The sequence below is a fragment of the Antechinus flavipes genome, chromosome 2, assembly GCF_016432865.1.
Source record: "Antechinus flavipes isolate AdamAnt ecotype Samford, QLD, Australia chromosome 2, AdamAnt_v2, whole genome shotgun sequence".
In the NCBI taxonomy this organism is placed as follows: Eukaryota; Metazoa; Chordata; class Mammalia; order Dasyuromorphia; family Dasyuridae; genus Antechinus; species Antechinus flavipes.
The window spans coordinates 272,944,209-272,956,752 of NC_067399.1; the positions used below are offsets into that span (position 1 = coordinate 272,944,209).

At 38.2% G+C, this 12,544-nt stretch overlaps 1 protein-coding gene across 3 annotated transcripts in view; it reads right to left on the bottom strand.

The window, feature by feature from the left end:
* The window catches only part of CCDC9B (coiled-coil domain containing 9B), a 43,193-nt gene extending 36,228 nt beyond the window's left edge, over positions 1-6,965 (bottom strand). The window contains exon 1 of one of the 3 annotated variants that reach the window (XM_051977077.1): positions 6,882-6,965. In XM_051977077.1, coding sequence (XP_051833037.1) covers positions 6,882-6,896 — 15 coding nt within the window. In that variant the 5' untranslated portion in view covers positions 6,897-6,965. The remainder of the gene's footprint in view (positions 1-6,881) is intronic. The other 2 variants (XM_051977080.1, XM_051977079.1) reach the window with 2 other exon arrangements.
* Positions 6,966-12,544: the final 5,579 nt, after the last annotated feature.

A 12,544-nucleotide genomic window follows, 5' to 3' on the forward strand; every position in this document is an offset into this window, starting at 1 on the left:
AGAGTTTTTGTTTATATGATAGTTATTATATTAGGAATTAAAGTGCTTTCATTTTATTTTGGAAATAGTTTCGACCTCATTAACTCCCTGAAAGAATCTTAGGGACCTCCAGCAAATTCTGGACTACTCTTAGAGAACTTCTACTTTAAACTGATAAGGATACAGGGGTGGGAAGAAGTAAATTTGAAAAGCAGAACCTCTGACAGCAAAGAAGAGGTCTAGTTATGAACTCAGGAGAGAACTAGCCTTGGCAATTGAGTCAACACAAGGGGGAGCTTCAAGAAGACTCTACAGAGGAGAAAAAGGACCCTATAGTACTGGAGTTGTAAATTGCCTTGGCCACAGATTTTCTCTATGTTGTTATCTCATTACCAATAGATTCTAAGTTTGTGTCCACTCTTGCTACCAATGATGTATATTTTAGTGGGTCAGTGCAACTTAGGTTTATCTCGGGAGGGGAGGGGAGGGAGGGAGGGCGGCAGGGGGAGGGGAGTGTTTTAGATATCATCTAAGTAAATACCTTGCTAAGAGTTCATTGTGCCTACTGGCTAACAATTCATGGGGGGCATACTGGTGGGGACTCCTGCATATGACTTATAGCTTAAAAAAGAAGGTCACTTAAAGGCACACTCCTGGGATATCAGAAAGTGGTCATATTCTGGGAAGTAACCTAGAAGGGGTGATATGCTTGTATTTCAGAGTTGGGATTCAAATCCAGTTCTTCTAACTTCAAGCTCAGATGAAAGAAGAAAGAAGCTTGAAATAGATGAACCCATCTTTATTTTTTTCAATTAGCAAGCATTTATTTTCTTTCCCTCTCATCTTATCACCTCGCCCCCCACTGAGAAAGACAAAAACAAATCCTTGTAACAAATATGCAAACAAATTCCCACACTGACCATGCCCCCCAAAAATCTCAGTTTGTATCTTGAGTCCATAACTTCTCTGTTATAAGGCAGGGAGTATTCTGGCATCAAGATCACTATTGGAATTAGATGAATGAGATGGAGTTTGAAACAGAAGCAGCTACTAGGGCAGTTAAGAATTGGCATTTCTATTGTATGTTAAAGAGAAAAATAAAGCACTAGAACTCATCTTCCTGAGTTCAAATCTGGCCTAAAATGCTAGTTGTATGATCTTGGGTAAGTCACCTTAGTTTCCTCATCTGCACAAATGAACTTGAGAAGAAAATGGCAACCCACTTCAATACTTTGTCAAGAAAATCCCAAATAGGGTCATGAAGAATTGGATATGACTAAAACAATAAACAACGACATTACATGTTAAATTTTGCAAAGTTCCTTACATACAAGATCTTATTTGAGCTTCACAAAAATCCTGTAGGTAGCCACATTTGTGTACATGTTGCTTCTGCCATTAGAATGTAACATCCCAGAAGGCAGGCATTGTTTCTGCTTCTCCTTTGTAACCTTAATGTTTAGCCCAATGCCTGGCACCAAGATATTGGTCATTTCATACTGCAGCACATATGATAAACATTTGCAAGAAAAATGCTTTGAAAATAATTGTACCTAATGTGGCAGTATCAGTTTCAGAGAATAAGGAAATAAGGAAAATCTATGAAGAACTCAACAAGACTCTCTAGATTTAATCCATTTATATAGCACAAGGAATGTGCATTGCCTCAGACAAACTGAGGTCTGGGAAAGACTTTAATTTAGAAAGGTCAAGGTCATCCACGGCATGTCATCCATCACTGTCCTCTTGACTTTCATTTTTCCACTGGACTTTGATAACTCTAAGGAAAAAGTGAGGTTATTGATTTTGTTCAGCTTTACCTCACTTAAATCCAATTCTTGAGCAAATCAAGAATCACGGGCATGATGTCAATGATTCATTTTGAGGATGAAGAATCAACAACAGCAAACAGCAACAACTATGATCAAGTGACTTGTCTGCTTGAGGTGTCAGAGGTAGACCTTAAACTGAAGTCTTCCTGACTGCTCCATACTGTAGCAGTATGAAAAAAGAGCCAATGGTGATTTGCTAGTAATAGCCTTTCTAATTTCTGAGTTATGAGAATAAAATTATACACCTTATATTTTCAGCTCTGTTTTCAACTCTGGATTGCTGTTGTTTTAAATCTGGGGAACAAGGGTGGGAAGAAGGAATCCATGAAGAAATGTTTTCTTTTGTTTGTAAATAGCAGAAGAATATCATTCTGTGCCAGAAATGTACCTGATGCCGTTTATTAGCTTTTCAATCATCTCCTGGAAAAACAAAAACTGAATTTAGGTGTCATTGAATATGGCTCTGCTAGGTGTTTTATATTTACACAAGTCTATTACAACTAAATACTAGAGGATGCAATAAAAAAGGCATCATTTGATTTGATTCCTTTATAACACAGAGTGGGGAGGAAGAGTAGGGTGACATAGTTCTTGATATTGAATTACACCTGATTAGATATTATTTCCTTTAGTTAGTCATACTGTTGTTATAGTTATTGTTTTTAATGTTTACCAAGGAATATTTATTTCAAAGGTATAACAAAAACAAAAGTACATACATTTCACCCCAAGACCTGAGGGTCTCTGGAGAGACTCTGGGGAGGGGAAAAGGTTTAGTTTAGCAATTTATATATAGCATTAGTCCCACTCAATTCCAAGACCAAACAACTTCCCCACTCCACCCCCAATTTGTGTCTCCAGATCCTGGGATTCCAAGAGTTTCTCTGCTGGGGCAGATTTCAACATCCGGCCTGGAATCCTGGCTTCTAATATCTCCATAGCTCCCACATACTGCATGGTGCCGGAGCTGAGTGAACTGAGTGGATACTGCTAGAAAGAATCTAATCAAACAGTTCTGATTGCTTATTACTCTATGTGAATAGCATAGAGAAGTAAGGGAGGAAAGGAGAAAGGGAGGAAGGCAGGGAGAAAGGGAAAGAGGGAAAGAGGGGATGGGAGGGACGGGGTGTGAAAGAAGGAGGGAAGGAGTGGGAAAGGAAGGGAGGAAAAGTAGGGGGAGAGAGAGAGAGAGAGTAGGGAAGGGAGGGAAAAAGAAAAGAAGGAAATTCCTCATGGTACTAAAATAGCTCTATATTGGGCTGTCCCAGAGGAAATCTAATCCTACTACTGTTTATTCTAGCCCCACCTAATTTAAACTCAATACAAAGCAACCCTGTCTTCACAACCGTCTCAGCAGAGGAAAGAATGAACAAACCCTTTGCTCTCTTCCCTATCTGAAGGCCACTCCTGCCTCTGTGATCTTTCTCCTTCTCTTTGGACCTGGCAGGAACTTAACAGCTAGCCTCTGCTCACTCAATACAAATAATTAAAGATTTCTGACGACATGCCATCCTTCTTTTCCTACATCACATCTTCACTGAGTTAAGCAAATAATGGTTAGTTGTATAGCTACTAATTTTCTAGATTATTAAAATCCACATGTAAGCTTGCAACAGGAAAATTGGGAATATGTTTGTATACGATTGTGTGTCTTTCCTCCCAGGGAGCTACCTTCAGGTAGAAGAATCAGGATTATATAGTAAGTTGAATGTTAGATGAGTGGGTAGAAGGGTAGAAGAAATGACTTGAGCCTTTTCCAAATATATTGCTTCCTTTCCTAGATCTTAATGTGAAAAAGGAATGAGTCAGAATATTGTAACTCTAGAGCTAGAAGGGATCTCAGAGACTGTTTAATTCAATTTTCTGATTTTACAGATGAGAATATTTCTTTTTGCAAAGGAGCCAAGAAGGACTGAGAAAAGACCATTAGGTTAGGCAATTAAGAGATCATTGATAACTCCAGAAAGAGTTATTTCAATTTAATCCAGATTGAAAGACGATTGCAGAGATTTTAAAATGGCATGGGAACAGAGGAGTAAAAGTACCCATTGAAAATGGCTCTCTGAAAGGAGTTTAGTTAAGAAGAGTAGGAGATTATAATTTTTGGAGGATTATAAATGGAGGATTATAATTTTTAAATATGGATGAGACATGGACATATTTGTAGGCAATGGGGAAGCTGCTATCACACAGGCATTGAATACAGGCATATTATTGTGCTTTGCTTATTATACTAAAAAGATATTACTTTTTCTTTCTTTTTCTTTTTTCTTTTTTTACAAATAGAAGGTTTGTATTGAGCAAGTCTACCAGTGCCATTTTTTTTTCCAACAGCATATGCTTACATTGTGCCTCTAGATCACATTTTGGTAATTCTTGTAATATTTCAAATGTTTTCATTATTACATCTGTAATGGTGATCTATGATCAGTGATCTTTGATGTTATTATTGTAATTGTTATAGGTGCATTCATGAACTGCAGTCATATAAGATGACCAATTTAATTGATGAGTATTGTGTGTCTTCTGACTGCTCCATTGATCAGCCCCCATCTTTCTCTTTCTGTTCCTCAGGTCTCTCTAATGCCTGAGACACAGCAATATTGAAATTAGGCCAATGAAAACTCTACAATGGACTCTAAGTGTTCAAATGAAAGAAAGAGTTAATGTGGCAAACTTCATTGTTGTCTTATTTTATGGAATTGATAGTCACCCCAAACCGCAGCAACTATTACCCTCCTCAGTAAGCAGCTATTAATATCAAAGCAAGACCTTCCATCAGCAAAAATATTAATGACTTGCTGCAGGTTCAGATAATGTTAGGCATTTTTTAGCAACAAAATAATTTAAGTATGTACATTGTTTCTTCACTTGATAGACTACATTATAGAGTGAACATAACTTTTATATGCACTGGGAAACCAAAAACTTGGTGAAACTTGCTTTATTTCAGTGGTCTGAAACTGAACTCACAATATTTCCAATATATGTTGTATTAATGAGGTACTGGTATTGATAGAAGGAACAAAGAGTTGGAGAAAGTGGGATTGGGATGGAATTAAGGGTACATGCTGAAGTGCTCACCTTGGCAAAGATAAAGGCCATTTTTCATGGGATGGAACAGGTGAAGGAAGAGATAGTGGAAGAAGACATCTGAGTGATTAGAAATGAAGAAGAGGGGAGAAAAGGAAATTTTCATTGTATAGCTACACATAGTATGAGGGTGAGTAGAGAAAGACTTGAGGAGAAATGAAGAGGAGAAAAGTAAAAAAGCTACTGTGGTGGGTTGTTGTTTGTTTTTCATTGTCAAAGAGGACCATAAACATCATATAACATAAATATAAACACGATGTTATGACATGCAAGTGAACTGGATTTAAGTGAGGGAGGGCTGTGCAAGGTCGCTTCACTTTCCCCTCCAGAGCCATCTGGATCCAGTGGCAGGATACAGATCAGGACGAGTGGAGGGTATGTAAGACATAGGGAGGATCTAGTTGAGATTACATATGAATCTTCAGTGGAGTCAGTCATATAAAGTAACTGGTATTTTCCCAGCATGGGACCCCACATATAGATTCAGCTCCATCCCACAGTGGAATGCCTTTTGAAACTTACAACAAGTGAAAACCATATATGTGTGTGTTTTTATCTACTGTGTCCTGAGGATGAATGAGGATCAAAGTTGTTAGAGAAGGGGAAGATAGGAGGATAAAGTGTTTTCTTCAGTTCCAGTTAATATCCATAGTAACTAACATTGCTCTCTGAATTTTAGGTATATCACTGAAATCACTCCCTGTGTATTGACCTAGAAGGATGGAGTCAGGTAGGGAATCAATCTGGGTGGTCATGGAATAAATTGGAATTTAAAACTAAAGGGTGGATTGAAATGGGATTAGGGGATAAAGGGGGAAAAGTGAAATCCATCTTCCATGTTACTTAGCAAGCATTACCACAATTAGACAGCAACTGCTGTCAATATTAGTGATGAGAGCACAAGCCTCTTTACCATTTTGAAACTAAGAGCAAACCTTTGGGTTGGTATTCTTAAACTGACCTTTATACTGTGATTATGGGGAATTTCTTTGTGGCAGACTATTATGACATGCTTAGTTTCATGCTCCCCATTTTTGTTGGGCACATTCTTGGGAAAGTTAAATGATCTGACCAAGGTGACACAGCTTGTATCAGAGGCTGGGCTTGAACCCAGGTTTTCCTGGATCAAAGGGCAGATTTCAACTCTCCTTCCCCCACTATACCACATTGCTTATATTATCTTATTAAAATAAGCTAAAAGTAGCAATTAGTGGGGAAGAAATGTTGGGAATACCCAGTTTAGTGTCTTACTAGACCAACAGCCTCTGAGCAGTTAAATAAGTATCATACTCCCATATATTAAGCTTCTCAGGGACTCTGTGAGAAAAATAGCCTTCTACTTATTTTGGATAGAAATGATCTAGTATTATTACATATTAAGCTTATAATAAGCATAATAGACCCTTGCAAACATATGCAAAGCTATCATTTTGCCTACATTAACTCTTTTGATCTTTATAATGACTGAATATATTATTATGCCCATTTTAAAGTTGAAAAAATTAAGGTTGAGAGGGGATGTAACTTTCCTGGGGTCACACAGTTAGCAAGTACTTGACTCCCAGAACCTTTTTAAACTAGTCTTTTTATACAGTGTTTATAGGAAATTTCTTTGTACTTTCAAATCCAGGTTTTCTTGAATCTAAGTCAGATATCTCTAAATATTTCAGCACACTGCTTCAGTATTATATTTCTGAGTTGTACAATGAGATTTTTAACAATATTTTTTCCAAATATAAGCAAATATAGTTTTCAATATTCATCTTTGTAAAACCTTGTGTTTCAAATATTTCTCCCTCCCTTTCCCTCTGCCCTCTTCCCCAGATATCAAGCAATTCATTATAGATTAAACATGTGTAATTTTTCTAAACATATTTCTATATTCATCATGCTGTACAAAAAAAATTCAGATCAAAAGGGGAGAAAATGAAAGAAAAAACAAGCAAACAAACAAACAATAACAAAAGATGAACATACCATTCTTTGATCCATATTCAGTCTTCATAGTTCTGTCTCTGGAAGTGGATAGCATTTTTCTATCACAAGTCAATTGGAATTGTCTTGAATCACCTCACTGTTGAAAAGGGGCAAGTCCATCAAAATTATCACATAATCTCGCTGTTACCATATACAATGTTCTCTTGGTTCTGCTTACTTCACTTAGCGTTAATGTAAGCCTTCCAGTCTTTTCTGAAATCAGCCTGTTTGTCATTTCTTCTACAATAATATTCTATTTTATATTTATATACCATAACTTAGTCATTCCTCAGCTAAGGGACATCCACTAAATTTCCAGACCTTATTACTACAAAAAGGGATGCTACAAACATTTTTTGCACATGAAGATCCTTTTCCCTCTTTTATGATCTTTTTGGAATTCAGACCCAGTAGAGGTACAGCTGGATCAAAGGATGTGTAACACAGTTTTATAGCCCTTTAGGCATAGTTGCAAGTTGCTCTCTAGAATGGTTGGATCATTTCACAATTCCATCAACTATGCATTAGTGTCCCAGTTTTCCCACATTCCTTCCAACAGACAATAAGTATTTTACAAAAGTGAGGGAAAACACAATGGACAAAGTCTCTCCAGCTCTTTGAATAGACCAAGAGTTAAGACCCACAGGTAGCCCAACGGGGTAGGAAAAGGAGAAAACATTGAAACAAGAAAAGAGAAGTTGCTGAATATTGGGAGGGAATTCCCTGAAAACAGAGAAGATAATTTCTAGAGCTTAAAAAGGTACAACCATTTATTAGAAGCACATAAGCCCAACTCCAGTAAGACTGAGATGCTTCTGAATAAGCTCTATCTTTGCCTAATAAATACTAGATAGATAGATAGATAATAGAGGTGTGAAAAGGATTCTAGAGACTAGATCAGACAGGGTGAAACTGAGAAACATCATAGATCTTTGTAATTCAACTATTATTTTCCATCAATTATTTTTCCTAATTATTAGTAAATCTTTTTCATCTTGTTATTGTTTCTGTAGAATTAAGATTCATCAAAAAGGTTCCAAGGAATTGTGGGTACCATTCAGTTCCCCCAAGGGGTTAGGTTTAATTTGTTGGCAGTGAAACAGAGAAGCAATGAACCCTTTGGGGAATGGGCTTTGGGATTCAGATTTGGGCATTTAACCTTTCAAGGGCATTTTCTAATAGTCTTAAACCAAGGGAGGGTTAAGGCTAATTGGGCTCCTCCTATAGGGAAGATACTGGCACCTATATGGGATACTAGGCCCTAAAGAAAGGGCAGCCACTTCTCATTTGTATAGGATTATTGAAATAATGTGTTTTTCTGTTTTTCTTCCTTATCCTCCAGGTCCAAAGGTAAGGAATCTCCCTCCTCTCTTCTTAAGGTTTTTACCTTCCTCTTCCTTTCCTCCATTCCCAGTTACCTCAAGACTTCTAGTCGGATCATCAGGCCTCCTCAGAATGGAAAGACAGAGGGGAAGATGTATAACCTCCCCGGGATGTCGTCAGTCTCATTCCTCTCCACCTGCCCCTTTTCCCTGCTTAGCCTTTTCAGCAGCAATCTTCTTGGCTCTTTCTCCGCTTTTCCCATCTGTCTTGCTCATTCCCTCACAATATTTTCTCCACCCCCAAAACCCATTCCCATCCTCCATCTCTCTCTCCTACTGCTTGCCCTCCTGTTCCATTCTCCACCTGGTTTCCCTGGCTCTTTTCCCCTCTCCTCTAGCTTTCTCTCTTCCCTCCCCCACAACACACCACTTAAGCTCCAATTTGGGTTATTGCTGGTGTAGACCTGATTAAGGCAGACCTGTGACACTGCAATCATGACCACCTCCCTCTCTGCTCAGCATGCCCAGGCCCTCAGCCAGCTGCTCCCTGCCAAATACAGAGACCTAGGCATCTCATTCTACTCCAGCATGCTGTGGGTGGAAGAGACAGCAGATTGAGAACCAGCGGATTCAGAGGAATGATGCAGAAAACCCTTGCTGTCCAGCTAACCTCCTTCAGGGCTGTCCATAGTCAGTCTGGGCCTCATATTGGGAATAAAGTTAAAAGATGAAGCAGAGTGATGGTTTGAGAACTGTCCAGTTTCCCCTACCCTATTCCTGACTCTTTAGTCCTTCCAACACCAGCAAATTGAAATAGAAAATATGATTATCCAAATAATAGCAGGACTGTGGCCTAACTAACCCTTGTCTCCAAGACCATGATCCAGAAGGCTCCACCTGGAAAGGCCAGGCAAATTGCATAATAGAGATTCTACCTTTATTGGTCTCTACAAGGAAAGAAATTCACCAGATTAGTGTATTTTATTTAATTTTTATTTTTACTGATGCTTTTTATTTTTGTATTAGTTTAACTTCTAAATATAGCCTATCATCACCTCCCCATCCCACCCCTTTAAAAAAACAGAAGGAAAAAAAGGAAAAGAAAAACAATTCAGCAAACTAATGAGCATATGGGCAGAGTCTGACAGCACAAATTGTTACATACCCATCGTTCCCCACCTCTGTAAAGAGAGTATATTTTCTTATCTTTTCTTTGGAGCCAGGTTTAGTCATTATAATTACTAGCATTGGATTGATTCATGTATTTTAAGGGTGTTACCATCCAGAAGCAGGATGATTAACTTAATGACCTTTTAGGGTCCCCTTCAAACCTTCCTTGACTGTTCTATTTATTTGTCCTCCTGACTTCTTGTAGCTTACAACTATGAGTAGCCTGCTACAAAACCACACTGTTCCTTAACCTAATCTTTGTTTCTCTCTCTTGACTGTAGCCTCCTTATTTATCTTATCCTCACAGGAAACACTGTCTTCAGGGACACCTCATGGACCCAGTCTGCCCCTATAAGACCTGTGCACAAAGATTAAAATTATTCAACCAACAACAACAACAACAAAAAGACTAAGGCAGAGCTCTGACCTAATGGCACTTCACTAAAGGATCCTTTCCAATAAAGTGGACCTCAGATCTTCCTCATGATCTTACATGCTCCCCTTTTCCAAAGCCTTGTTATTTATAAAATTTGATACCCAAATGTTCAAAAGAGACATGGTGAAATACAGATTTTTTTATTAGTTGATAAATTTTCCTCTTGGGAGTCCCATAATAGCAAAGAGGGATCATAATTGAGTGAAGCATGGGGAATCTCTATTGAATAAGGGGATCATAATATGATAATAAGACAGTCACCAGTTCATGTTGCACAAGACAGAATGGTCTGGAGGTACAAAAATGAATTGGAAGATTTCCCATGTTACTGAGTCACCTGCACTACATTGGGCTTGGTCACCATGATAAGAAAAAATTAGGGTGGAAGACCTCTGGTTAACCTCTTATGATTAAACAAGTGAACTTAGAATCTGCAGCTCATAGCTCTGGGACTTAACATGTGGAATGTATAATCACTACCCCCATAGAATCATATCAAATTACAAAAGGAAAAAAAAGAATCATGTTAAATTGATTAATATTGATTGAAATAGAGTAGGAGGTCCAATTATCTGATTTTCACAACTATCTGATTTATAGCTCATAAAACTATCAAGAGTTCCAAACACTATATGGTAGCTGATGATTAAAAATGCAAGGGGAAGAGGAAATAATTGTGTGTGTATGTCACTGAGGAGTAAAACTGAGATTTCCCATGAGTCAAACTCATACAGCAGATTAGAGGATAAAATGCAGTCACTTTGACTGCCAGCCACAAGACCTCCTACATTACTCCTTCTTTACTTCTCTGTTGCTCTGTGTGCAAAGCCAGGGCCCTGGGTTTTCAGCCCTTTCTGCCAGCTACAAATTAAGTTGAAAGATAGAGGAACAGTGAGAATGTTTGGAAGGCTGCTAGGTAATGCAATGGACAGAACATTAGACCTGAAGTTAGGAAGACAATCCTAGAGAACCAGGATTGTCATGAGCATAAAACAAAGTGCTTTGCAAATCCTTACATTAATGTTAGCTATTGTTATTTTATTCTACAAGAACAAGATTTCACTGGTCTCCTCAAATGGAGGCAGAGTCCCAATAATGACCGAAATTCTCTTTTTCCACCTATGCCTCTTATTATCTTGTAGCTCCTGGCAAAATGGAAAGATTATTGGTCTTGGAGTCAGGAAGACCTGAGTTCAAATGTGGCCTCTGATACTGACTAGCTGTGTGACCCTGAGCAAGTCATTTAAACCTTTTTGCCTCAGTTTCAACTACAAAATGAGATTAATAATAGCAACTCCCTCCCAGGGTTGTTGTGAGAATTAAATGAGATAATGTTTGTAAAATGGTTAGCATAGAGTCTGGCACATAGTAGGTACTATATAAATGTTTGTCCCTTTTCTTCTATTCAAGGCACTGGAATCAGTGAGGTTATAATTTAGGATTACAGAGACTGTTCATCCAGCCTTTTCAATTTACAGATAAGAAAACTGAAGTCCAAAAAGGGTGATGACTTGTTTACACACACATAGGGAGTAAGGAGGGCATCCATGTTGCCATGGCCATTGAGGGCCCCCTCATTATCCTGGAAAAACTCATCTCGTCCTGGAGGGCACCCACCTGGTCAAAACTCATCTCGTCCTGGAGGGCACCCACCTGGTCCTGGAGGACCTCCCCATTGTCCTCTAGGGCACCCTCATGGCCCACATCTCTAAGGAAGCAGTGCAAAGAGGCAGAAATCAAGGAACAACTTTTGCCATCCTGGCACAGGGCAACATCCTATTCTGCTTAATAAATAAATCTCTTAGAGGCAAAGGCACATGATCAAAAGAAAAGATTTCCTTTGGTCACCATGCCTACTATTCCTTCTGGGACAGTGAATCTGTCTCCTTATTGCTCTTGAAAAATGTACCAAGAAAAATCTAGTACTTGTCCCCAAATTAAGCCCCAATGTTTTTTAGAAGTCACTCAAACAGTCCTCTTACCAAAAAAAAATGTTATAGTTTAAAAGACAATGCAGTTTTATTTGCTCACTGAGTTACAAGATATACCTGGAATTAGTCACTTCTTCTCCCACTGCTGTCACTCTGGTCTAAACCTTATTTCAACATACTATTGTCAGGTTAAACTTATTAAACATCAATCTTCATATGTCATGCCTCTGCCCCTTCAAAAACCTCTAATGGTTTCTACCAATTAAAATACAAATGCCTTATCTTTTATTTTAAAATTTTAAAAAATGTTTATTGATATCTTTTGTTTTTATCTTGTTGCCCAAATATATTACTCCTTCTTCCCTTCCTAGTGAGCCATGTCTTGAAACAAAGGATGAAAAAGAAAAATTAGTTCAGCAAAATTAACCAACACTTTTTCTCAATCCCACAGTATCAACCTGTTAATCAATAAACATTTATTAAGTATCACCATGTGCTAGGAACGATGTTAAGTGTTGGAGATATAAATACAAAACAGAAAGATAGCCCCAACCCTGAAGGAGCTTACAACCTAATGGGGAAAGAAAAGACACAAAAGAAAGCTGAAAAAGAATGTGGGAGTGGGGCAGGTATCCAAAGAAGATGCAAGGTGGAAAAGTCCCAAAATAGTACAGTCAGGTGAAAAATGAGGAAAGATATATAAACAAAACCCTAGTTTCCATCTCAGCAAAGAAGTGATAGGGATCAAACACCTTATTCTTAAGGAAAGGATAGATTAGATCCTATGTCTTGAAAATCTATCAG